The sequence below is a fragment of the Osmerus eperlanus genome, chromosome 20 (genome assembly GCF_963692335.1).
Source record: "Osmerus eperlanus chromosome 20, fOsmEpe2.1, whole genome shotgun sequence".
NCBI classification, from domain to species: domain Eukaryota; kingdom Metazoa; phylum Chordata; class Actinopteri; order Osmeriformes; family Osmeridae; genus Osmerus; species Osmerus eperlanus.
Genome location: NC_085037.1, coordinates 4,714,513 through 4,740,621, shown reverse-complemented (window position 1 = coordinate 4,740,621; position 26,109 = coordinate 4,714,513). Strand labels below are relative to the sequence as shown.

The 26,109-nt window shown below is 47.2% G+C and overlaps 4 protein-coding genes across 12 annotated transcripts; 2 read left to right on the top strand and 2 right to left on the bottom strand.

The window, feature by feature from the left end:
* Nucleotides 1-71: 71 nt before the first annotated feature.
* Nucleotides 72-6,164, bottom strand: si:ch211-152p11.4 (regulator of G-protein signaling 1). 3 transcript variants are annotated; one of them, XM_062487007.1, is made up of 6 exons: nt 5,792-6,164; nt 4,611-5,104; nt 3,960-4,009; nt 3,388-3,518; nt 1,929-2,095; nt 72-1,693 (listed from the first exon to the last, which is right to left on the bottom strand). In XM_062487007.1, the coding sequence occupies exons 2-6, from the start codon at nt 5,091-5,093 to the stop codon at nt 1,514-1,516; spliced, it is 1,011 nt and encodes a 336-aa protein (XP_062342991.1). In that variant the 5' UTR covers nt 5,094-5,104; nt 5,792-6,164; the 3' UTR covers nt 72-1,513. The 3 variants fall into 3 exon arrangements, with proteins under 3 accessions (XP_062342991.1, XP_062342990.1, XP_062342989.1); XM_062487006.1 differs by having other exon boundaries at nt 4,611-5,240; nt 5,787-6,163; XM_062487005.1 differs by having other exon boundaries at nt 4,611-5,240; nt 5,792-6,163.
* Nucleotides 5,302-18,863, top strand: bag6l (BCL2 associated athanogene 6, like). 5 transcript variants are annotated; one of them, XM_062486993.1, is made up of 25 exons: nt 5,302-5,424; nt 7,359-7,442; nt 8,042-8,159; nt 8,444-8,670; nt 10,997-11,068; nt 11,195-11,317; nt 11,412-11,587; nt 11,725-11,854; nt 12,171-12,374; nt 12,472-12,700; nt 12,835-12,888; nt 13,154-13,458; nt 13,813-13,885; nt 14,045-14,385; nt 14,497-14,794; nt 15,100-15,269; nt 15,377-15,430; nt 15,688-15,790; nt 15,908-16,032; nt 16,296-16,430; nt 16,557-16,628; nt 17,134-17,349; nt 17,481-17,588; nt 17,719-17,865; nt 17,977-18,863. In XM_062486993.1, exons 2-25 carry the CDS (start codon nt 7,365-7,367, stop codon nt 18,073-18,075), a joined length of 3,657 nt encoding a protein of 1,218 aa, XP_062342977.1. In that variant the 5' UTR covers nt 5,302-5,424; nt 7,359-7,364; the 3' UTR covers nt 18,076-18,863. The 5 variants fall into 5 exon arrangements, with proteins under 5 accessions (XP_062342977.1, XP_062342980.1, XP_062342981.1 ...); XM_062486996.1 differs by having other exon boundaries at nt 5,321-5,420; XM_062486997.1 differs by lacking the exon at nt 5,302-5,424 and adding an exon at nt 6,698-7,004 and having other exon boundaries at nt 14,530-14,794.
* On the top strand, nt 12,043-25,751 carry LOC134040860 (uncharacterized). Of its 3 annotated transcripts, XM_062487010.1 has the most exons (7): nt 12,043-12,052; nt 23,794-23,877; nt 24,130-24,168; nt 24,283-24,326; nt 24,522-24,901; nt 25,169-25,301; nt 25,401-25,751. In XM_062487010.1, exons 3-7 carry the CDS (start codon nt 24,164-24,166, stop codon nt 25,478-25,480), a joined length of 642 nt encoding a protein of 213 aa, XP_062342994.1. In that variant the 5' UTR covers nt 12,043-12,052; nt 23,794-23,877; nt 24,130-24,163; the 3' UTR covers nt 25,481-25,751. The 3 variants fall into 3 exon arrangements, with proteins under 3 accessions (XP_062342994.1, XP_062342995.1, XP_062342993.1); XM_062487011.1 differs by lacking the exons at nt 12,043-12,052; nt 23,794-23,877 and adding an exon at nt 23,544-23,648; XM_062487009.1 differs by lacking the exon at nt 12,043-12,052 and having other exon boundaries at nt 23,722-23,877.
* On the bottom strand, nt 18,866-23,301 carry c20h6orf136 (chromosome 20 C6orf136 homolog). The gene is made up of 7 exons (XM_062487004.1): nt 23,090-23,301; nt 22,134-22,368; nt 21,246-21,938; nt 21,013-21,101; nt 20,684-20,884; nt 20,519-20,588; nt 18,866-20,421 (listed from the first exon to the last, which is right to left on the bottom strand). Exons 2-7 carry the CDS (start codon nt 22,230-22,232, stop codon nt 20,278-20,280), a joined length of 1,296 nt encoding a protein of 431 aa, XP_062342988.1. The 5' UTR covers nt 22,233-22,368; nt 23,090-23,301; the 3' UTR covers nt 18,866-20,277.
* Nucleotides 25,752-26,109: the final 358 nt, after the last annotated feature.

The following is a 26,109-nucleotide window of genomic DNA, read 5'->3' as shown; positions in this document are numbered from 1 at the left end:
TGCCTCATTTTCTGGAAACAGATTGTACGTTGGAGCACTGGCATGATAAACATTCATGTAAAGTATCAACATTATGCACTGTTTGGTAAACTTTTAATGAAATGTTAATACATGCGACTCCTTAATACATACGCCAGTAAGACAGACGGTTATCCTTAACCAGCTTACTGATTCATTTCTGTATGTTTGCTTAAGAGTGGTGGTCCACAATGCATATAGCACACCCAGTCCTAGGATTTGTACTCGAGGATGGACACAGGCTTAGTATCCTAGCAACCCTCTTAAGGCCAGGGGGTTAAACAGCCGTGGACAGAGATATACCACCTCAATGAACGACTGGGATGCTGAAAAGGTTATATTACCTTTCAGAAATACTCAAAATCAACAAAGGTTCTGGGTTGCAAAAGACCTCCCATGTATATATAAATTTTTTATTTATTTTTATATCTCCATCAAGATTAACTTGGAGCAATACAAACAACATTAGACACCACGAGTTCCCTACATGGAGTTTTACTTGAGGTGTGGTGTTGGCTTCAAACTCTTTCCCCGCCTTTTTACGAGGAAGTTTTACATTATCAGTTGGCAGGAGCATAAGGTTCTATGCAAGATGCAGCCTGAGGAGAACAGAAACAAATGACTTAAAATCTGTTTGTTGCAACAACAAGTGTGACAATCCCGGAAAAAAAAAATTGCTGTCACCCACACTGTAATCTGGTACTTGGTGACACGAGTATTCTCTCCATGAAAGTCCAAAAAACGCTGGAATCTCTTTCCAAGAAAGTGTTTTGTTGATAGTCCTCTCAGGTTACTTCCTTTTGCTAGTCACGTCCACAAGCGTGAGTTTGTACTCACTCACCCATACTACATAAGTAACTCACAAAGTGCTTTGACCTTTATCTAGTGCTTGTTCTCGTCTGACGTGTTTTTCCTTTTGGTCAGCTAAGGAAATTCCTCATGTGCTCAATGGACCATGGGAACTCTAACTACGGTACTCACTGACGCCAAAAGCGAGGGTGTTAGATGATTAAAACATGCTCGGAATATTTTAATTGGTCCCACCGACAGATTCAAGTAACAGTCTTGAGCTCCCGGCATCTTGAACCTCTGTTTGAACATGCATGTCGGCCTCCCGTTTACCCCTGATTTTTAATGACTACTTTTAGAAACCATCGTCCATACCCTCCCCCAGTGCCCTGTTCTCTACTGCATCCATTCCGCCTGTGGCCCAGATTACCTAGGATAAGCTAAGCCTTTGCACTACTTATTTCCTGTAGGGAAATGAGTAGAAACCAAAATAACCTATATTTAAAAAAAAAAAACCTGGAACAGGTTTTTTTTTCTATTGATGTCATTTTACTTTGTATATCTAGTTTTTAGTACTGTTACTGTATTTTAATCAACCTTGCATTTCTGTTTCTTTTTTTAAAGATGACGTGGGCGTTTCGCACCTGGCACATACGTTACAGTGAACCTGGTTCCCCACATTTACTGTCACTAGTCATGGTGTAGCCTAGGGGCTGTGGTCTGCCTCTGGGAGCAGAGAGAGGTAGATATTGGATTGGATGAAGCGGGGGTAACAGTCTGTGTCCAGGAGGGTGTAGATGCGTTTCTGAGCGTGGCAGAGGGAAGTGTGAGAGGGAGCCTGAAGCAGCTGCATGGTCAGCTCCCTGGTCTTGCTGTCCAGATTCACCTACGAGGACAGAGGACAGCATTCAGGTGACTCATTCAACAAACGGACCCGCAGCGAGAACAAAGACAGCTAATGCTGGATCAGGAGCAAGTGTACAACACGGCAGGCAGATAGACAACCAGGGACAGACAAACCAATGGACAGGGACAAAACACCACAGAAAAGACGGGGGACAAACAGATAGGCAAGCTGGCAGAAGATGGACACGCAGGCCGGAACACAGACAAAACTATACCTCCCGGGGTGCCCCTGGCTGGATGTAGGTGGCACAGATGTCTCTGGCTCTCCTCTGCAGGCTGAAATTATTGGACGAGTGTCTGTACTGCTCACAGGCCAGATAGAACTGCAGGTTCTCCTCGCTGAACTCAGAACGCAGGAATGCACCAAACACAGACACGCCCGCTGAGGTTTGGAGGGAGTGGGTTGGGTGAGAGAGATGGAGGGAGAGAGGAAAGGAGGGAGGGACAAAAAGGGAAACAGATATAAGGGGCTAGTGACATGCTGTGCACCTTAGTTAAAATATCACTTCTTGTTACTTATAACTTTGACCTCAATACTGCTTACGCGCACACACACACACACACCCACACACACACAGTAAATCACAACCCAGTGCAGAATTTCTTCATACCATCATCATTTATCCAGATATGTTCCACATTTTCTCTCAGTTTCAAACACACATCTTTTGATGAGGCAGGGTGTTGCAAAATATTTATTTCCAAAGAGGGGTTCAAGATTGGTGTCTCCGCGGTTACAACATATCTTTGTTCCCAGAATCAGCTTTATTTGCCATGTACATATAAGTTTACACAAACAAGGAATTTACTGTGGCAGGAAGGTGCATACGATAAACATCTAAGAATCTTACTTTTAAAAAGTAGAAAAAGTACAGCAGTCTAAATGTGACTGGGATTGACTCCCAAAAGTCTGCACTGAACACTGCGACAGTGGCTTGTTCACAAAGAGCCTGTGAGGCTGTTTCTAAAAACCATGACCAAAGCCAATAGTAGGTGGTGGTGGTATCAATGTTTTTCAAGAACAAAAAAATAACTCCACCTACAGTATAATACTAGAGTTGCACACTGAGATGAAAGTATGGGTGGCTGAACACAGACTCGCTAATGACCCTGGCTGTTCCTCTAACAAGGCTAACAAGGAAGGGCGTGGGGCCTGTGCAACCATGACAACCAAGGGTTGATCTTTAACTGGAATCGTCCCGGCATATAAACAGGGAACATTCTCAAGCATTTGATAAACAACAATTTCCCTTTCCGCAGGGGGCTCAAGGAATCCTTCCAGGTGTTTGCGACTGCCTACTTTCTAAGCTTGTGTGAAAAGTATGCACGTATGAAAAAAAGGAAGTTAACAACCATTGGAATGTAATGAGGAAGTAACCAAAGGGAAAAAAAGTTATGTAGATTTATGAACGTCCGTCACATACTCCTGTTCATCTCACGAGGTTTGTGGGTGTGAATAGAATAAGGAATAAGGAAAGAATCTGGCCTGTTCACTTCTCAGCGTCAATGTTTACCATCTATTAATACAAGCCGGCTGGTTCTAGTAAACTCCTGCATCAAGCTTGAATGCACCGCACACTGAAACCAGTGTCCTCCATCCAAACAGCGAGTCACCCTGACGTTGCAGCAGACTTCAGCAGAGGTCAACACGGCTGGAAAGCGCAGGCCACTCACCTCGGCTGTCCAGGAGAGTGTTGAGGGACTCGGCCCACTTGTCCATCTCCTCCCGGCTGAACCTGGTCTTGCTGTGACCCACCTGGCTCCACTGGCGAAGGAAGGGCAAACGAGACCTTCTCTCTTTGGCACTGACATGGAGAAAAAGGAAAAGCTATAGAGATTGGAGCTTTTGGTTGGAGCTGATTTCTCAACAGTGCATCTGTTTATTGATACAAAATGTATATCTTTTTTCAATGAACGTGATGGTCCTTCCTAGCAATATGATCAGTACATTTTGAGGTGTGAGGTACATTTTGAGGTATGAACATTACGTTCATACCTCAAATGCGGGTCAGATGGCTGAGCGGTTAGGGAGTCGGGCTAGTAATCAGAAGGTTGTTGGTTCGATTCCTGGCCGTGCCAAATGACGTTGTGTCCTTGGGCAAGGCACTTCACCCTACTTGCCTCGGGGGGAATGTCCCTGTACTTACTGCAAGTCGCTCTGGATAAGAGCGTCTGCTAAACGACTACATGTAAATGCGTCATTACGTATGAACATTAGGAACAACCTTCCAGCAAGAGTAACTCACCTGTCTTTCTGCTCTGTATTGAAGAGATTGGATTGTGAGGAATGAGGGCTCTGAAAAAAAGGACAACAGGTGCGTTTTTGCCAAGTGTCCTATCATTAATCTCTGTTTTTCCAGTCTCTCTCTCTCTCTCTCTCTCTCTCTCTCTCTCTCTCTCTCTCTCTCTCTCTCTCTCTCTCTCTCTCTCTCTCTCTCTCTCTCTCTCTCTCTCTCTCTCTCTCTCTCTCTCTCTCTCTCTCTCTCTCTCTCTCTCTCTCTCTCTCTCTCTCTCTCTCTCTCTCTCTCTCTCTCTCTCTCTCTCTCTCTCTCTCTCTCTCTCTCTCTCTCTCTCTCTCTCTCTCTCTCACACACACACACACACACACTTTTGATTAAATCCCAGCTGTGCAATTACTTTTGTGGTGGACGGCTTAATTGTATGAACAATATTTTCCAGTAGTGAGTCACTGCATCATAAAAATATATAGTATGAAACATAAAAAACATGCACCGCATACACTACAAAAATAAATCTGAAAAGAAAGGAGTCATAGATGTTGACTAACAGCGATACACAGAAGGAACAAAGATCTTTCAAATGCCAAAATTGGGATGGATTAGCTCAATACTGAGGATCCAGCCTGGCTCCTCTGAACTTGAGAAATCCCCCTTTACCTGTCCAAAGAGGCTCTTGAGGTGCAGCTTGGCTGCTGACAGCCTGGCCTTTGCATGGTGGGACTTGAGGGGGTTGGATAAGGATGTGTTTGAGGGTGAAGTTGACGGATGTCCATCTCTGCCCATGCTGCCCTTGGCCACCGGGGCCAGTTGACTGTCACTGTAGGCCCGGCATCCTTCACTGATGCCCACAACTCCCAGCTTTCCCTTCTCCAGCATGCCCAGCTCAGTGAAGTTCTCCACACTGACGCTGTGCTCCTTTTTCATCTCTCCTTTTCCTCCTTTGTTAGCGCTCATGCCCGGTTCCTGGATGATTGGGGGCAGTGATGAGGATCCACTGTCCAGCTCATCCTGCTCCTGGGTCAGGGTGTAAGTGCCCGACTCTCCATCCCTTCCACAGCTCTGGTCCTTCGCTAGCGCCACTTTTCGCCGCGGAAGGAAGTCCATGTCCAGAAGGGACCCCTCCGAGCTGTACCGACGCATGGTGCCGACCTCTACCGTTACGTTTTGAAGAAGGATGAAGGGATGGTGGAGGACAGGGAAGATAGAGGGACTTGTGTGAGACAGGTAGTTTAGGAGAGTAAAGAGGAGAAAGAATGAATGTGTGGTTGTCTGTAGGCACAGGACAGCCTGTGAAAATGAGGCAAGAGTGGGAGAGGAGGAGGGGAAGATAAAATTGAACAATTACAGAGAAGTAGGTCATTTCATCAGTGAAGTTACTTGGTGTTCTGCTGCTCCATATGAGTGCCTGGTTCGGCTGGTTTGGATATTTGTAATGAAAACATTTCTGCGCTAAATGGCCTGAAAACTGTAGGTAGGTGTAATAGATAGCGTCGTGTAACTAACACCTTATGAACACAAATAACATATATGACCTTTTACTGCTTACTTAGGCTATGTGTATAAGATAATCCCCTCATGATAAACAACGTGAAAGCCCTTTCATTTTTTTCCAACATGCTCGTGCTTATAATGTAAATATCAGGACCATTTAATCACGAATCCTCTCATACTAATTGCACCTTGATCCAAATAGACGACCTAGAAATGTGACAAAATATATCACATATGGCTTGAGACTGAGAATATATGAAAACTCACACAATCAAAAGCTTCGAGTAGTGTATCAACAGCCTCAATTGTATCTGGGTTAAATGTTTTGTTTCATTGGCCTACCTTACCGTCCAGCGTTTATTCTGCCATGTGTTCGATCATTATTACAATTCCAAGGGACACCAAATATCCTTTGGACACCATACAACGCAAATCTCAGTACGATTATATTACGAGCGTGAAACCGTGTATTGCTGAACTGGAGAACGCCCCCTCGTTCTATCCTCAAGTTTGCTGTGGTCTCGATCGAACCCTCCAGTATGCGTTTCGTAAAGCTGTATAAATAGATGGCGACAAAGACAAATGTCGGCGCCGAAAAGGTTTGACTTGAGCCAGTTTTTACGCTGAATGAACCGGTACAGCTATCACTCTTAAATGAAATAGATACCTCGCTGTCGCCACACCCACAACTTAGTTACAGCTTTCTGTCACTTCGAAGTTTGTACAGAGCATAATTCCGATAATTGTAGGCGTGTCCTAGAAAACGTAACTAATTAACATATTTAAAGTCATTGATGTAAGTGATATATGACCCAATGAATGATGCATACTATTAACACTGCAAATAAGACGCAAGAGGTTTTGGTCGAAAATCTGAAATTCTTTAATTTAATAGGCTACTCAAATATTCTGATTTTTCAATCAAATCTACTTCTAATAATAGGAATAATATAACTAAATAAATACATATTTATATATATATAATTTTTTTGTGAATGAATGAAGGAATGAACGTGATGCTTTAGCCTACTCTAAAACGTGTCAGAGATGCACTTGCAATTTATTTAATATGTTTTCATGTTTTATTCAAGAGCTATATTTCTCGGTGTTAAAAAATATATGATGTTAAAATCGAGATTGTCTTAACAAGAGCTTGTCTTTTAAATTACTGTTGTAATTTCACTGACAGCCGCTCAGGCATTTTTGATATGCACCTAAATTGTTAGCGTCATGGAGGTCCTACACAATAAATTAGTGTCGCACTTTTTGTAGCAAGTTAACGCTATTTAGCAAGCTAGCTTGCTAATGGAAGCTAGTGCTGAAACAATTGAGGAAATCCATTTTATTATATTTACAAATTGCAGTATTCAGTTGAATATAGTAAAGTATAGCATACCGGTGTGCTTTGATATTTAGCAAACAGAAAGAGATTATCTGGGAGATTATCTGACTGTTCGTCAACTGGTAATAGGGATTAACCAATTCACGTTAGCTATTTTTGCTAACGAGCTAACAACAATAACAGAGACAAAAACAACAGCAAATAAAGTGTGATATCAGGTACAATTGTTCATACAGTTTAGTGGTATCAGGTTTAAGTAATTTCGTGGTTATTTTATTATTATCAGGTGAGATTGACAATAGAACTATCATTACAGTTCAGTAAATTTGCTGAAATTGTATCAACAACTCAGTTACACTATAGACTAACTAGTTCATGTGTTAATTATATCTATAATACAGACTAGTTGTTTTCCTTACAAACTTCCACTTCCCTTGTCTGCCAATATTCATCATGGTACAGTGATTATAGGCAACATAATTAGAAAAACTTGCACGACTGAGCTAGTAGAAGTCTGCGGGGGTTTGACTTTAGCTAGCTAACATTACTGGTGGTGCCTTTGATTTTGGCAGATAAATATGGAGGAGACAGGTACCATAGAGGTCACTGTTAAGACTCTGGATTCGCAAAGCAGGAGCTACAAAGTCCGTGAACAGGTATGACAGTCTGATTACTAGGCTACTTGGTCCTTCTTGAAGAACTGAGTTGGTTTGAAATAGTCAAGAACGCCGCTCTCATGCAGCATATTTCGTGCATACTTCCAAGTACAGTGCTGTGAAAAATGATTTGCACCGTCAACATTCGATTTTTAACATTGTGTGTGGTCAGATTTGTTTGTGGATTGCCATACTGTGTACATGGTTTAGGTGGTAGAATGGGCACAGTAGTTTGGTGTGTCTTGGATTTCTCTTGTGTTCAAAGCTTCAGTTATGCATCTGTCAGTAATAAAGCCTCTCTCCACGGGCAAGATGCAAAAGGATCCTGGAAACTACAAATGACTCCCAAACACATTTAAAGATCTTCAGTCTTATCTTGCCTCGGCTGAGGGGGGACTCTAGGTGTTATCGAACTTTCTTTAATAAATACATTCTTGTTCATGAATGGTCACTTTTATATATTCCTAGGTGTTAGTTTACACTGCTGACAGTGTGAAATGGATACAAAAAATACAGAAAATCAGGGCAGACCCTTTCACAGCACTGTATTTGGGACATGTCAGCACCTATTTAATACTAAAGGAGGTGTTTGTTCTCAGCTGACAGTAAAAGAGTTCAAGGAACACATTGCTGCATCGGTGGAGATCCCAGTGGACAAGCAGAGATTGATCTACCAGGGCAGAGTGCTGCAAGATGAGCGGACACTTACTGAATACAGTGAGGCTTGCGGGCACCACAACAAACAGCCCTATAGATACAGATATATAGATGGATCGATCCATAGGTGGATAGATGGAGACTGATGTATGTTGCTTACACACACTGCATCAGTAGCCACCCTGTTCAGAGTCAGGAGACGATGGTCTCTTTCCCTTTCACTGTTAGAGATATTTCCAAAACATATCAGGGATTGTCATCAGATGATTGGTTCATGTTGTCTAAAAGCTCTAATTGAGTTTTTTTGGGGGGGTCGCTCGTTTGCTTTCTTTCCTTCCTTTGAGACGTGGACGGCAAGGTGATCCACCTGGTGGAGCGAGCCCCGCCCCAGACCACCCAGTACGGCTCTGGGGGCGGAGGCGTGTCGTCCGGAGGGGCCGAGGGAGGAGCCAGCACCACCCACTCCTCCACCTCTCCCCAGGGAGGGCCCCATGACCGCAACGGAAACAGCTACGTCATGCTGGGAACCTTCAACCTGCCTGTCAACATCATGGACCCGCAGCAGATCCAGGTGAACCACCATGTCTGACTGGTGGTCCACAGTGTTTCATGAGTGCTTTTTTCTTTTCTTCATGTGTGCAGATCGATTAAGGAAGGTTACGGATGGAAATGTCTCCTGGGAACATCTTGACAGTATTATCAGAAAGGAAGCTGCGTCCAGTTGCAATCACACTTAACTCCCTTGTGATTGGGTCAGGAATATGAAAATCATAGAAATCCCAAATCTTTCACTAACTCTTATGATCATTGAGAACACGTACACAATAACGTTGTTTTGCTGCTGTGGTAACCCCTCTGGAGGTCTAGCTGCATCGATCTGACTCAGCCTTGAGTGCTCCCCCTCTCTACCGAGATCTGATACAATAGCAATAAATCAATCGACACCAACAGGGGCACTCACAGTTAGAAGGAATACAGTTTGCAACACGATATAGTACGCAGAGCTGGAGAAGGCTACATAACAGCCAATTTTGTCTACAACGGTGTAATCCTTCTTCTACAGAAGCCTGTTCCATAAAGCCAGTTTACCGAATAAGCCACGCCTATGTCAGTTAGTCAGACTAATTTCTAGTTCATTCGGTTCCATAAAGCCAGCTCAACGTAGTTCGAACTCAGTTACGATGGCAACTTATGCTTCGAAACTAACCTGGGCAGGCTAACTGTCAGGCCCGTGTTGTTGCTCAACCAGACTTTCCTGTAACACTGACCCAACGGTAAAACGATGATTTACCAAGGACTTTCATTTTCTCATTCTCATCAGTTCAATATGTAGCCTACATTTATAAAAAATCTACTTAAATACATAGGCTACAACATTTATCCTAATGCATTAAACAATGATGAACAATGATTTCAGAATGATAACCTATTAGACTACATTAAACGTATGGCTGTATGGTTGTGATTTCAAATGTTTAGGCATCAGGCATATAGGCCTATCTCAATCTAAATGATCCCAGAATAATTATCATAGCTACATAATTGTTAACAGTAGCCTACAATTGCAAATTGAACGTAAACATCTATCCTCCATTTCCCCGACACAAAAACCATGTTAAAAAGTTAGGCTACTGGATAATGTATTGATTAATAGTCGTTGTTTATAAAACGTTAAAAAAAAAGTCAATTTAGATGTGTTTAGCGGGTGTCTGTTTTTTTAATCAATGAAGTAAAGGTCTATAAAAAAAGGACCTTGACCTACGTAGCCTATCGTTCACGTCAATCATGTCCTGTCATTTTATTTTGATGAAGTGGTGGATGAGGGAGCTGCTTAAAGGGAACGTTGTTTCTGGAAGAAGTCACGTGGCCGTGTGCATTGCTTTTTTCCGTGGTGGATCGATATAATCCATGTTCTACCTCTCGGGCTGCTTAAGAATAGGGTGCACGCGTAATTAGCTTGACTACTTGAATCTGACTTGAATAAGTAGGACTGCGTGAGCTGGAATTGGCCTTTATGGAACCGCTTTAGCCCCGCTTGACTTGTTGAGCTAATTCAAGTCATGTTTGGGACTTGAATTAGTCATCTTTTTTGAGCGGCCTTTATGGAACCGGCCTGCGGTCTTCTGTGGTGATTATAAGGAGGTGTTTATTCTTTCCCGTTTCACACACACACACACAATTCAATCTCCACACTGCAGTCTGTTATCATCAAATTAAGTTACTCCAGCCCTATCAAACACTGAATGAAGCCCAACTACATTGCGAAAATAATCCAAAGGACAGACAAGTGCATGGTTTTATCTCTACTACTATCCACTGACCCAACCCTGTGATCACTCATGTGCTTGATCACCTCATTAGTAGACTATCGAAAAATAAAATGCATGAGTTTTTCGAGATGTAAAGAGAATGAGGGAATCTTTAGAATAACTTCCTCATTTAGTGACCTCTGAGAAAAATACCTTTTTAGAACAAAGCTTTGCTTCAAGTTTACTCCAAATATAGCAACAAAGCCAGTGGCCTTGAGAGACACAGGAAGGTCTGTTAACATGTAACACTGTCTCTGTGTCGCCACGTAAAGACATCGGGCCAGAGAGGGGGGTGTGGTAGTGGTATCAGTGGTATCACAGGTTCACTCTACGTTGCTTTGAATTCAAAACCGACGCTAAAGAAAGGCATTATTTCATTGTTATTGAAAGAGCGTCGGGGTCCTGAGTGTCGGAGCAGGGCAGAGTCTTCTGTTTTACCTGCAGTTGACATGCAATTCAGCTTTCGCAATCTCTTAAGACGACAAAGACTTCTCGGCCCTCACAACGGGTGTCGTGGTACGCTCCGAAAACAGTCTTCAGAGAGGTCCTTTAGATGGAGTCTGACGATCATGAACGCTTGGTTTGCAGATGTCGGTTCAGCAAATGATGGCTGGAGTGGGAGAAGCCGGGCGGAACACTCGAGTCAGCACCACCACGGGGGTAAGATCTCACTCCCGTCAAAGACGGATGGACGGCTGGCTAGACGTTCCGTGTACACTACCTTCATGGGATTTCGAAAACAGCCGAGCGCCGGTTGCCTTTGACAACGTCGTTTTCTCCCTTCAGGGCAACGGCTCCGTGGACGTGCACATCAACGTGGACCAATCGGTGCAGAGCGAGCCGAGGATGAGGCTGCAGTTGGCGGAGAACTTTCTGAGGGACACCCGGAGCCTCATCCACAGGCTGGAGGTACGCCCGCGACCCCCGGTGTCATCCAGCCCCCCCCTCAGGATTGTGTGTGGTGTGGTGTGGTCCGAGTCTTGACTGAAGGTCGATGTTGCAGGGTCAGCCCGGTGACACGCCGCCTCAAACGGAGGACACGCCCCCGTCCTCTTCGTCTTCCTCCTCGGCGGCAGCGGCGCCGCCCATGGACACCTCTTCTCCAGCCCCGCCACCTCCTCCGCCCTCATCCTCCTCTTCCTCCACCCAAACAGAGGGACCCCCCAACTCTGGTCCCAAGTAAGACCCCCGCGAAAGGGCACCGCGCGCTTGGATCGCATTTGGTGAAAACGAGGGTCTCGTGGGGTCACGTTGACCCTTGTCGGTACCTAGATGTAGCGATGCCACCTGACGGTCTGTCTCCCTGTCGCTCGCAGTCACCCCAGCCCAGCGGAGTTTGTGGAGGTGTTGGCCGAGGTGAGGAGGGTGGAGGAGAGGCTGCGGCCGTTCATCCAGAGGACCCACTCCATCTTGGGCGCCGCCACCTCAGCAGACTACAACAACAACGTGAGGAAACATCTGGCTCAAACGCTTTTTATCATCCTCATTATAATAAATGTACCGTCTGATCAAATATACCCAAAATACATATTAGATCAAATATATATATATATATATTTTTTTAAAGGAGTCAAACTCCTCTGGTGTCCTAGCAATGACGAAAATAAGGGGCGGTGTTTATATAGACATTTGTGTATTATATCGAGAACACAATAGCTGTTAAGGATGCAGCACCTGACGCGCTGCAGCACCTGACGCGCTGCAGCACCTGACCCGCTGCAGCACCTGACCCGCTGCCTCTCTTCACTGTTCGTGTTCCCAGACCCAGGAGCGGGAGGAGGACCAGCGCGTTCTCAACTTGGTCGGGGAAGCACTCCGTCTCCTTGGTAACACTCTTGTTGCCCTTAGCGACCTGCGATGTAATCTCGCAACTCCGCCTCCCCGCCATCTGCACGTGGTACGGCCCATGTCCCACTACTCATCCCCTATCCTCCTGCAGGGTGGTATGCCCCACATCCCCATACCAGTAGGTTCTCTTTCTGGTCTTCATACATGGTTTCAGCCTGGCTCTGCAATACAGACAATACCATTTCCCTGTTGCAGTTAATATGACTCGCCCACAGATAAACCTGGGAACCACGGTGACCATGACGTCCAATGGGAGGCAGGCAGCCGAAGGCCAAGCCCAGCCTCCTCAGGCTGGCGGCCAACCAGATCAACCGGGGCAGGGGCAGGCTCCGCCTCCACAGCAGTACGGAGTCAATCAGCAGGCCGGGCAGGGGGCACCACGTGTGATCCGAATCACCCATCAGACCATGGAGCCTGTCGTCATGATGCAGATGAACATTGACGGTGAGCTGTGGTCTTCATTTACATATTACATGTTTTAATTCTTCCTCATTCCAACAGAGAAAAGACCCTGAGTGAAAACTCATTAGACTATTTCATTTCAAGTTCATTGAATCCCCTCTGATTTGGGTTTCTAGGAGAGACAGGAAGTGCTCCTGGACAACAGAACCCTCCAGTGGCTGGCCAGCCTGGTAAGAGACCCAGCCTCCCACCTCTCCAGAGAGAGTCCACACCACGTCAGACATGATGTGTCACAGAGGGCTTCACATGTGACCATAGAACCGCACCTACACCAACCTAAACCCTTTCAAAGATGTAGCACAGATATGCTCTATCAGTCCTGATTTGGAATGAGATTTTATCCTTCGGACGGTCTACTAGCCATGCCCTTGGATGACATCTGCCCGCGAGAAGGTCTGATGTGTGTGTGTCTGCTGTGTGTGTGTGTGTGCCCAGGAGCGGTGCCCATGCACATCCCGGGCCTTCCCCCTGAGTTCATGCAGGCCATCGTCCACCAGATCTCCCACCAAGCTGCCGCCATGGCAGCCGCCGCCTCGGCAGGTCACCCGGGGCAACCGCCAGCGGCCCCCGGCCCTGTCCCCAACCCCGAGGCCCCTACCCCCTCCCAGCAGCCCCAGGCTCGGGTGGTCATCACCCGGCCCCCGTTCTCCCCCCACATCCCCCAGCCCGTAGGGACCAGGGGTGCCACTATCAACCTGAGGGCAACAGCGCCCCCTGCTGCCGGCCAGCAGCCTGGACAGGTGAGACCCGCTCATTATACGTGCTCACGGCGTATTTTATTTTAAATGATTAAAATGTATTCAAAATCAAATCAAGAATGATTCCACTGGCCTTTCCACCCTGGGTTAGGGTTTGGTGGGCATGTTCATCAGGCACCGACAGGCTTCCGTTAAGCTTTTCTCAACTTTTGAGTGTGTATTACTGTCAAGCACACTCTGACATAGAAGGGGGGGGGGGGGGGGGGAGAATGTTTGTCCGGTACGGAAAGAGAACACCACTTCTCGTTTATGGTTGCAGAGAAATGCACTCATCATGATCGCTAACCCCACCACCACCACCACCACCTTCATGCCCCCCCCGTTCTGTTCCTCCAGTCCATCGCTCCCTCTCCTCTCACCCAGATGATCAGCGGTCTGGTCGGTCAGCTGTTGACGCCAGGCCAGCAAGGTGAGCAGCATGAAGTCATCCTCTCTCTATCCGTATGAGGGCATAGGGTATTTGTCCAGAAGGGAAGAACTGAATTCTTACCGAAATGAAGTTCACAGACTCGTTCACAGAGAAGTTGTCGGCTCTCGATCGAATCATTCCTTCGCTGTTGTTCCTCAGGTGCCGAAACGTCCACATCCTCTTCCTCCCACTCCCACTCGTACTCCTTCTCCACCTCCTCCTCTTCCTCCTCCTCCGACTCCTTCTCCTCCACCGCCTCGGTCCCTTCCCCTCCGACGTTCGCAAACGCCTCCGGTCAGACGTCCACCCACACCCCCAGCACCGCGTCTGCGGGCCAGCCCCCAGAGGCCGCCCCGGACGCCAACCTGGCCCAGCTCCTGGGCTCCTTGCTGGGGGGAGCAGCCACGGCAGGGGCCCCCGGCTCTGGAAGTTCCCCCTCCATCACCGTGACTGTGCCCGGCGTGCCTGGTTTCTTCCAGGGCATGTCCGACTTCATACAGGTGGGTGTCGGGAGCTACGCGCCCCCCCTCACTGCGGGCTTCTGCACCCGAAGGATGCTGTGTTCGTCTTAGTGTGTGTAGTGAATAGATCTCCCTCCCCCCTTCTTCCAGGCTAACCAGCCCATCTTTTCCACACCTGGCCAGCCCCCTCCCCCCGGCCCTGGCACCCCAACCCCCCCTCAGACAGGCCCAGCCCCCACCCAGCCCGCCCAGCCTGCCAGCGGCGGTGCGGGGGGGGCGGGGGACACCCTGAGCCCGGAGCTGTTCACGGGCATTGTGCAGGGCGTGCTCTCCACCATGATGGGCTCCCTGGGGGCTCCCCAGGGGAACAGCGAGAGCATCGCCCAGTTCATCCAGAGGCTCTCCCAGACCAGCAACCTGTTCACTCCAGGGAGCGGGGACGCCGTGGGTGAGTCCCTGGGGCCGACTCGTGTTCTGAATTTGACTATGTTCCAATAAGCTTCTTGTGATGTTGCAGAATGCTACACACACTGCCCGCATGCCCCGTTTGACCCCACTGGATATTATACATATCATAATTATTCAAAAATAATTTAATTTGTCGATGTGACAAATTTGTCAATGTGAAATACTTGTTCTATAGCTAACATGCCTAGCTTGTGTGTTTTGTAGCCTAGAGTTTGTTGCCAATGTCAGCCGGCCCCTGGTGAGCCGGGTCTTGTCCGTGTGTGTGTGTGTGTGTGTGTGTGTCAGGGTTCTTCGGTGACCTGCTGTCCCTGGTGTGTCAGAGCTTCTCCATGGTGGACATGGTGCTGCTGTTGCACGGCAACGCCCAGCCCCTCAGCCGCATCCAGCCCCAGCTCACGGGCTTCTTCACCGAGCACTACCTCCAGGGCCGCCGGCCCGCCGACGCCGACATCGCCGTGAGTGAAAAGGTCTCGTCCCCGGGAGCCGCCGCTCTCGCTGAACGCAGCGAGCACCCCGCGGCTCCGCCAAACGTTTACGTGGCGTTTTTCGTCCTCTTTTGCAGACGGCGGCTGAAGACCTCATCAATGGTCTGGAGGACTACATAGCAGAAAGCTTCGTAAGTCGTCCATTTTCCTTTCTTTGACACAGACGACCCCGCGCGGCCAGGGAGGATGTACCGTACTCGCCGCAGGAGGGAGATGTGGGGATGAGAATGTAGCGTGACGTATTCATTTAGCAGACGCTTTCATCCAAGGCGATGTAGGGGGCGGGATTTGAACCTGCGACCTCTTGATCTGCAGTCAGATGTTTGGACCACCAAAGCTAGCCCTCCCCCTCCCTGACCCAGCGGTACGATGTCTTGTGTCGTTCCAGGCCACGGTGACGGTGCGCGAGGGGGTCGACATCATTCAGACCAACACCTCCTTCCTCAGGCAGCAGTTCACACGCATAGCAACCCACATCCTGCGCTGCACAGGTGCACCCGCGCTCTCTCTCTCCCACCCGCTTATTCAGGCGTGCTTTACGGCCACGAACCGGCGAAATTCCAGCGGGCGTGTTTGACTCTGTGTGTGTGTGTGTGGTCTTCCTGCAGACCACATGTTCGGGCCACGCCTGCTGCTGCTGTGTACCCAGGGTCTGTTTGAGTGTCTGGCCCTGAACCTGTACTGCCTCCGTGGGGAGCAGAGGGCCCTGACGCAAGTCATCAACCACCGCATCGTCAGTACCCACACCCCCTACCCATACACGTGCAGCGTCTGTTGAACGGCTGTCGATGGGGACTGACTGTTGTCGTTCTGTCGCCTGCATGTGTGACGGTGTGTCGTGCTTGGTGGTGTGTTTGGCCTGATGTGCGTCCTCTCCTCTTGTCCCTCTCTTTCCGTGTCTTCCCTCCTCTCCTCCGCTTCTCCTCTCCCGTTCTCTCCCGCGAGCCCTTCCCTTCTCTTCCTCTCTCGCCTCCTCACGTCTCCTCTCGTCTCCAGAGGAGGATGTCGGCGGAGGTCAACCCCAGCCTGGTCAACTGGCTGACCAGCATGATGTCCATGAGGCTCAACCTCATCCTGGAGCACAACCCCGTCACCGAGGACCACATCCAGAACTACGTCATCTACTCCCAGGTACCCCGACCCCGACCCCGACCGCGTGGCCCCGGGCCTCAGACCCCGGGGGGGGGGGGGGGGGGGGGGGGCTCGTTCAGCGTGCACGCTAACAGGATGTTGTTGTTTGTCGTTGTGATGTCACAGAGCGAGCCCTCCCATAGGGCGGAGCCCGAGGCGCGTACAGGAGGCCAGGAGGCAGAGCCTCTGAACGTGGAGGTGGGTGTGTCTTCTCCTCTCTGTCCCGCTGTCTGATAGGCTTCCATAACTCTCCCTCTTAGTCAGCCATGTTCTGAACCTGCTGATTATTTATGGGGATTGTTATCTGTTAGAGGAAAGGTCTGTTGATAAGGAAATACTTAGTGTTAGCCAGGGAGACAAAGTACAGTCATTTCAGCTAGGAGCTAGACGGCTCCCTCATCCTGGTCTTATCTTTACACTTTGGCATCTGTATGGTTTAACAGAACGTTCTAGAAACTCTCACATCCTCTGAGAAAGACTCATCTCAGATAGTAGGACCCTGCTGAGTCAATTGAGCTGTAACATGACGGTTAACACCATCTGGGAGTGAAAACGAAAAACCTCGAGTCGATACGCACAGCCTGTGTAGACGCCCTCTATCATGGAGCTCAAACATGATATCATCAGCCCTGTAGGCAGGTCTAAGGGCTTGGACGGATTCTTCATGAATAAACCAGCATGGTGTCCGCCTGTCTCCATCCAGATGGATGAGACTCTGTCCCCCGCCGCCGCCACCACTGCAGAGGAGGCCATGGCGTCTTCCGGCGAAGGCCGCGACCCCCGCACGGCCCCCCGAGAGGCCACGCCCTTCCGCAGGGTGTCGTCGGGGGAGTTGCGAGGAACCGCCGCCGCCGTGGCGCCAACCGGGAGGGAGGAGTCGGGGCTGGAGGCGGATACTTGGGCCGCCGCCGTACCGCCTGTAAGAGTCCCGTCGCCACGACAGCCCCCGATTGTGTCGGCCTCGATCCGGTGTCCACCGGCAGCGGTTGTGTTGTAGCGCCTGAGGAAAATGCTAACTACTTTTTCCCGTGTGTGTGTGTGTGTATTTAGGAGTGGATGCCGATCATCAGGCACGACATGCTATCCCAGAGGAAGATCAAGACCCAGCCGCCTTTCTCCGATGCCTACCTCCACGGGATGCCTGCCAAGAGGAGAAAGGTGAGCGCTCCGTCTTGTGAAAACCCCTGTTTCCTATCCACGTCACACCACGCCCTGCCTGGTTTCACGTTGCCGTGTGAAGTCGGTTCTAGTAACCTAGTTACCCCCTATCTGTGTGTGTGCCTGACAGACTGCCCAGGGAGAGGGGCCTCACCTGTCCCTGTCCGAGGCCGTGAGTCGAGCCGCTCGCGTGGCAGGGGTCCGGCCCGTCACGTCCCCAGACAGCCTCCAGGGGGAGCTGGAGAGCCCTGAGCTACAGGAGGCCTACACAGAGCAGGTAAAACTGCATTACGTCTGCTCCACGCCCCCTCACATAGGTATGTGTGCTGTGTGACTTGGCCTCTGACATGACGTTTCCCCCCTGTTCGTCTTCATGTGAACACATCAGGTGAGGAGTGACCTGAGGGAGAGAGTGAGGGAGGATCCGGACTACAGTTCCCAACGTTTCCCCAATGCACACCTGGCTTTCTCCTTAGAAGACTCCTAGTTCTTGTCCATATCTCATTCTGTTCAATTAATTCACAACATTCCCACAGTTCCCCACTGGTTTTTCAACAGTCCCAATGACAGCTGATGGAATTCATATTTTGTCATTGAAGGAACTGCCATTGAAAATGCCAATTGATAAAAGTTTGCTAGCTGTCAGTGTAAAATGTACCAATCTTTCAACTACCACACCAATCTCTCAATGTTGTGACTCAAAGTAACTTTGTATCCACTCATCCAGAACATAGTTTTTTTAATTAATTGTATGTATTTAGGAGGCACTGTTGTAAATTAGCACAAATTGTACATTGTAATGGTGATATAAGTGCAAAACCTTTTCTTGTTAGAATCAAGTAACACGTTTGCCATGCCATAGATAAAACATTGTTTTTGCTTTTCTAGAGGTCAGAAGCCCAGATCTAGGCTTCTTGTTGATCGATAAACTAGAGGTGAGGATCATATTATAGGGCTTGTGTAACCTTATTTGTATGACAATTGTGTGCAGATATAGGGTACTCCAGTATGGTGGTGTTTTAGCCATTAATTATGTTGAAATGCATTTATTTTGGGAGCCTTTGATCAATGATTGAACCCCTATCAACGCTCCCTAAATGAGCACAGCTTTTTGATTTTAGAATGTGTTGTAAAAACTTGAATGCCAACCCTGTGCTCGTGAACATACTAACTGAAATAAACACATCAAGCTTGATGTAAGATCCACTGGCGTAAGATCCACTGGCGTTCAATGAGAAACTTAGGACAATAAAGAATTAAAGACTGAAAGATCAATCCATTGCATTCTCTACTTTATTTGATTCACACAACCAGATTTCACACGTTTGGATTTATTCCAGAGCAAAATCTATAGATAGCAACACAGTACCAGACAATGATTCAGTCATGTTACAATTTTACAGATTGACACCATAGAATATTAGCAGTGCTAGATCTAAACATTTGACATGCTTTGATTGCCCAATTTGATAAAGCACATAGCATGTTTCTAAGATTATATGTGACAACACTGGGTTAACAGCACTGATGCAAAGGCAAACTCAATCCTTCCGATTACACGTACTCAAATCAGCATATTCTACATATGCTTGCGTAACATGACCTTACGTCCATTGTAAGTCAGTTCAAAGTAGGCAAACTCCTTTCAAGAGTTACTGACTGGGGTTAACTTTGTCTTGCATCAGCTCTGACACCAAGTAAGGCTAGCCATAAGCCATGTGAACCATCTGTAAATCCTACGACTGGTGTCTGGCACACACTGCTAACACAAGTCTTCACACAGGTAACCTGGTATTGTATACATAAGGTGCTTGTCAGCAATGTGACATGAGGTTACCAACACAACAAGAAGGGTCTTAGTAAGTCTTCACGGGGAGCCGAGAGTCACACATCATGCATCCTTGCTGGCATTCCTATGGCATTTTAATCAGCCTGGTGGATCTGCTTTGCCCCTCTGAACTGGCATGGAAAGAGGGAGGGCCCAGAGTCCTGTCTACTGCCACGTCATCACTGGACTCTCCAGGACTGGTACTGTAGAATGGGGAGAGCCGCAATCATCAAATGAAACTATTTTCTTTCAGGTGGCATGCCGGTGTCCAAATATACAACTGTTCTCTGTGGAAAGTAACAATGCTATGTATCCATAAAGCTTGAACTGAACCTATTTAAATTAGAATTACGTGAATTCAACTTTATATACATTTGTATATTTTAACCACGTATGAACAGGCTTTGGGCAATATACAATGAAGAATGAATGTATATTGTCTGTATAATGAATAATGTATAATGGTCATCAATATGTGACCATGTATGAGGTAAGGTAAGCCTAAGATGACATGGTTCAACATAACAAGCAACTAGCAATGGATACTTTGTGCGTTTATAAGGACTTGATTGGATATTAAACACTGTGTCCTGCATTTTTTCTATGGGGCTTACAGTGTGCTACTTGGATGGTTTTGGAGAAAATGTGGAATGGTTTACATTTATTTTCAAAGTCAGCATAAATGAGTTGAAAACGGTTCAAGTGATCTCGGATGCATGTTTCTTTTACAACATTCTTTATCTGTTGTTCCTGCCACCAACATTGCAAAGATCCTTCTCTTTTTGTGCTTCTCCATTCTCTCTCTCTCTCTTCTTGACAGAAAAAAAGTGCCTATGAAGTGGCACCCCTCCCCCTCATTTCTCAGTCTCTCCCCTGTCGAAGTGAGGACAGCAGGAGGGGCAGCAGGTTGAGGGCAGGCCGGTGTTCCTCCACTCCCAGCGCCACCAGAGCCCCTGCCAGCAGTGAGCCCACCCTGGGCAGGATCGGGGGCTGGGCTTGCATCACCTACAGCACCAGGAGACAACCAAGGGAAAGATTGAGACGGGACACTTCCCCCGACGCAAAACGCCTCGGATGAACACACATCGTCAGGGCAACTCACCTTCTCGACTTTGTGACAGCGTATGAGTCCGTCGTGGCCGACGTAAAAGGTGGAGAACGCATCGTAGGACCTGTGACGAGGAGCAGCAGTTAGCGGTAATTAGCACCGCTGCAACGAGTACACATCAAAACACACGTCTCCACGGTGACGGGAGCGGCGCTCTACCTGTAGAGGTGGGACTTGTCCTTCCTGTAGAAGCGCAGCAGTAGAGAGTAGAAGGGCAGGCCCCTGACCCTCCAGCGGGCCCGGATGGTCCTGTCCTCCGCGTGCTTGGTCAGCTTCAGGACCTCCAGCCGGGCCTCAGCGTAGTAACACAGACACAGCAGCCGCCACAGCGACAGGCTCAGCTGGTACACCATGCGACCTCTGCGGAACCCAACCAAACAGAAGGCGGCGGAAACTCAAGCGGGTTGGGGGGGGTGTGTGTGTGTGTGTGTCGAAGAGCGTGATTTATCCGATTACAAATCGTGACGTCTGCGAGTGGGATTTTTTACCTGGTCCTGGCATTAAGGAGGCCGTTGATGAACTCCATGTCGATGGAGTACATGCTGTAGTCGTGACTCTTTATAAAGAAACTAGGAAGCTGTAACAGAAGGGGTCTGAATTTTAAAAAAAAAACATCAGACGACAGCGACAGTCTGCCTGGTCAGATTCTGCAGTGCATTTGGCTGTTTATGCCGCAACTCAAACAAACGGTCGAGAACGAAACAATCCTTTTCATTCTTACCTCTATCCTCAGCTTTTCATACATCAGGGACAACTTCTCTTCTCCTTCGCTGTCACGTTCACTGTAGTTCTCCATATGCTCCCTCTCAGCGTGGCTACACAGCGAGGGAGGCAGCAACAAAGCAAGCTCCCGAGAACCACTGTCAAATCCAATCCCACGTTCTGACTGGTCCCCAAAGCCAGGCAAAGGCTCCATATCGGGGCAGTGGAAACAATAGAAACGCGAGCCGTACATGAACGGAGCTGGACACCCCTCAGCTTCAAACAGGCTTCTGAAAGACCCCCTCTCCCTCTTTTCCATATCTCCATCAACCGTTCCGGAACCTTCCACTTTCTTTCCGACACTTATGTCATCTTCCCTGCTACCGTCCACAGTGGTCAGGAAGAGAAACTCCATGGGCCTATTGGGCCCGGAAGCCAGGAGCTCTCCTATTTTCATCTGCCCAAACAGGGGGACTTCCACCAGAGTGTGCTGGCCGTCGTACTCCCCTGGTCCCACCAGTACACAGACACTGACAGAGTCTTCCCACTCTTCCTCCAGGCCATTTGTCCTCTGGGGCTGGCTTGAATGGTGGAAGGGGTGTGAGAGGGCTGGCTGCTTCACGTTCTGGTACCTCAGACTGTTGGGAGGCAGCAGGGCCCAGGATGCACTGCTCATATGTCGGCTTTGTCCAATCCACTGTGAATCAAGCATCTGAGAAAATGGAAAAAGAGGATTGAGGTTAGTCAGCTTGTAGATTTAGGTACTTTGGTACAGTCTGAAATGAACGATGTGTACCCAATGTGTAAGCAATGCAAATGAACATTTTACAATTACAGTTTTATTATAAATCCTTCACAGCGGTTGATTGTTAAGCAGAAGGGTTGAATATCTAGGAGAGCACAATACCTGTGCAAGACCCCAGCCCTGCTGCTTGATTGGCTGCCTGCTGCCATGGCTCCTGACATATCCCACCCAGAAGGAAATGCGCCCTCTGCACACAGCCATTCACGTCCTGGGACACGGACAACCCCAGTCACCAGTTCACCATCCCACTGCAACGTCAAGATGGTGAAGATGGACCTGCCTGTTTTCTTCTTACGTCTCCCGTGGACCCCTTATTCAGGTTGTACTCCAAAGTGTTCTAAGGGGAAAAGTAGCACACGGTACAGAAAACAGACAGTGCTCACGAGTAGATCATAAACTCGTTAATAGAAAGGCAGAACTTAATCCGTTATACGTGCATTTACATATTAGACAACTACTTTTTTCCCGTTGACCTTACATTAAAGTTCGAGACCCATGCGGGTAGCAAGCTTCCTAGCACATGACATGCCGAACGTGAGTGGCAGCAGCAGACCATAATTGACACAAGGCACAAGATCATAATTGACTGGACGTCTCTGTAAACTTGCTTTATTGCTGGCAGAATCCAGCCAGTGGGCTTGCTTGCAAGCTAGCTAGCTAAAGAGATAGTTGGTCAATGGCATCTGAGACTTAGCAAGACGGTATTTAAGACAAACAAGACCCATGTTAGCCTAACTGGTTACTTGCACATATTTGCACATTCAGATCTGTAATATGACTGTCTAGCAGTCATATTACTTAATGTGTTAAGAAGGTTTGTGCTCCTATGTGACTGAAAACAATACCAAACACGTTAGTCTAACACTAACAGTGTGGGTACCACGACATACAAATTAAGTACCATCATTAGAGCTAGCTAGCAAGGGAATAATACGGCATTCCAATGTATAACAGACACCTGGATAGTTAGTTACGCTAGTTAGCAAGTTGTTGCTAACACATTACAGTAACAGCACACAGTATGTTTAGACTAGAGCTAGCTAAGTTAGCATGAATACCTGTCAGAGGCAATATAGTCGATGGAATAAAGACGATGCAATGGCGCCGTTACAGATTCACAAGGATACTGCTTCCCGATGTAATCTATATCTGATATATCGTGTTTACTTGATAAAATAAGAAAGCACCACAAGTTATACAAATGTCATTCTCTCCCAATGTCCTTGTCGAGTAACACGCCTCACGCAAGCTGACGTTTCCAGAAGGAAAGAGACGCCAAGCTAAAATATCCAACGAGAGTTGGCTACAGCAGTCAAAATCTCTTTAGTACTTTCAACATCATGTACCTTACTAAACAAAATGTTAATGATCTTGAACGATTAATTGTGTTACCAAGCTTTTACGAGGCACTGTACAATTTTCAAAATGTAAACGATAAACATTTTTTTAAAATACGGAATTAAACTACAATCCCCATAAAAATGCGCATCGACTTGTTAAAATGCTGCCTCCATTGTTGTAGTTTGTTTAGCGACTTCTGTGGGTTCAAACTGTATGAAGCTAGGGATATCACAGGTGAATGCGTGGTGCAATTTCGGACCAAAGTATGACTTTCAAGTAAGTTTTCTATTTTAATACCTGACATGAAGAATTTTTATGAAAATAATTTTGAATGCCGATGGGTACTGTCCATATGGTACCGTCGGTGACGTTATCATGGAACGGAACTGACTTTCTACGGAACGCTGTAGAACAGCTCTCATTGTTGATCGATATAATAAACTGTTAGTCGCGTGTATATGCTTTAAAATTGTCATTAAGTTCTTCACAAGCTGAATAATTAAGGGTAAGCATTGTTTTATGGTTGACTTTATACCGTTATTGTCAGTTTCGAGTATTTATTTTGTACTTTCGATTTCGAAGCTGTACAGCATAGGGCTACAGTACAGTAGTCTAGCTAACCTACGTCTGAAGTCTTGTGACCGTCTTTCACTTAATGAGCAAGCTATTTGTTCAGTGCCTTTTAAAAATATTATATTGGTGACAAAGATTTTTAGTGATTTTTTTTGTTGTTGTTTCCAACCCGCGTCTTTACAAGATAACATCCGGGCGGGACTTTATCTTTCAACGCAATGGCGTAAGAAACTTCAGTCTATTGCAACCCAACCATCGATAATTTTATCGAAGCCAATAGGCCTAGAAGTTGAAGTGAGAACCCGTAAAGCAACAGTCTGTATTGTGCTTCTTTCAGGTCTCAGTTCTTAAAGGAGTTCAGAAGTTGTGGGGACATACCAGGTAAGCCTGCCTGTTGTTTTTGACACCAAGCAACATTTTCTTCTCAAATATGTTGCAGCAGTCTAATTTGTCTATTTGCTCCTTTGACGACTAGTCTGAAAATGGTCTGACATTTACATTTTTATGTCATGCTATGTCAAATTTTATGATTTACATTTCGTTTAACATAGATGCCTTATGGCTAACCTTCTACAGATCCAAGGCAACTGATGGTTTTGACAAGCCTGGTGTCCAAAAACTTGAATGTAAAGATTCCACTGAAGAACCCAGATGGTTGTAGTTGGAGAATAGGAGGCTTAAAGGACACCATCTACTATGAGAACCCTAAGGAGGTAGAGGAGTGGGAGAAATTCTACCTGCCAGAGTATGTGAAGATGGAGGTCCTGGGAACTGTGGAGGACATCCCCTGCCAGGGCACCCAGCTGGTCATCGTGGTGGGTGAAGACAGGAACATATATGGGCATGATGGAGAGACCCTGCACCTTGTCGCCAGTAGCATAAAGGAGCTGTGTACCTCTGGGATTCAGTACCCCGGCATCAAGACATTCTACAGAGGGGAGTGCTTCAAGAACATGGTGAGTGAAAGTACAGTAATGAAACATTTGAGTATTAATTTAGCAGATGTTTTCATATAATGATATGTTTACATAGTGCATACACAATCAAATGACTGTGGCAACTTAGTGTGGTGGAACCCTGCTGAGTTACAGTGAGCTTGAACACTCCTCTCTGGTAAATACTGGCGGTTGATGTATGTGTCAGTATCAAAAGTTAGCACTGGCCCACATGGTGATTCTTTTCTGATGATCTTGGCCTGTTGTTCCTGGTTTTGATGCGTGCAGACGGAAATGGATTGGGAAGCTGTGAGGAAGGGCAGTGTGGGAAGACAACTGGATTCAGACCACAAAGCTTTAGTGAACTCAGCCAAGTCTGGCATCAGGCAGCGTCTGGCTGAGATCAAGAGGCAGCGCCAAGGTAGGAGAAGAAGCAACTCAACCAGTTACACCTTTAGAGTGTTTGACTGGTAGTGTAGGAGATCACCTGATCACGTGCCTTTTACTTGCGTCATTACAGGGGATGCCTCCAAGTTAGAAAAGGAACCACCAACACACCAAAACGAACCATGGCAGATGACATCACAGTCTATTCTATGATGACATTGACTCTCCAAGAAGACACGTTATTCCTGCTTATCCTCTCACTTATGACTGATGTAGCTATTCAATAGCTATCAATGGCCTTCTATCCTAGCTTCTTGTATCTTGTTATTCTGATCATATGCCAAGTAGAAGAGACCAGGCTGGTCCATACTTTGAAGCACACGCACTGTGGAATGGGATGCTGTTCTATTAACTGAGTTCAGATATGTTGTATTGTATGTATATGCCACCATTATTAATCAATAAATAAACTACTGCTCATGCTCACTTGCAGTAGTAGATGTGTCCTTGTGGTTTTGCTTCCTGAAATCTCATATGTCAAGTAGAAGGGATATTTTCATAGAACAGCAGTACACACTTGCTCACAGTTCAGTCAGTCACATTCCTTTACACACAACTGACCTCATGTATGTACATTCTCTGATCAGGTATTATTCCTGCACTGTTCTATGTACGCACTATTTAGCCTACAGGGTTCAAATTCAGCTCACGCCAAGTTCCACCCTATGCTGCTGCTTACATTGTATCGTTGGTTCCAGCCCACACCCTGATTCCACTCCTGATTTGGTGCAAATTGCCTCGTGCATGCAGTCTCACACCCCCCGTTAAGTTACGGATAAAAT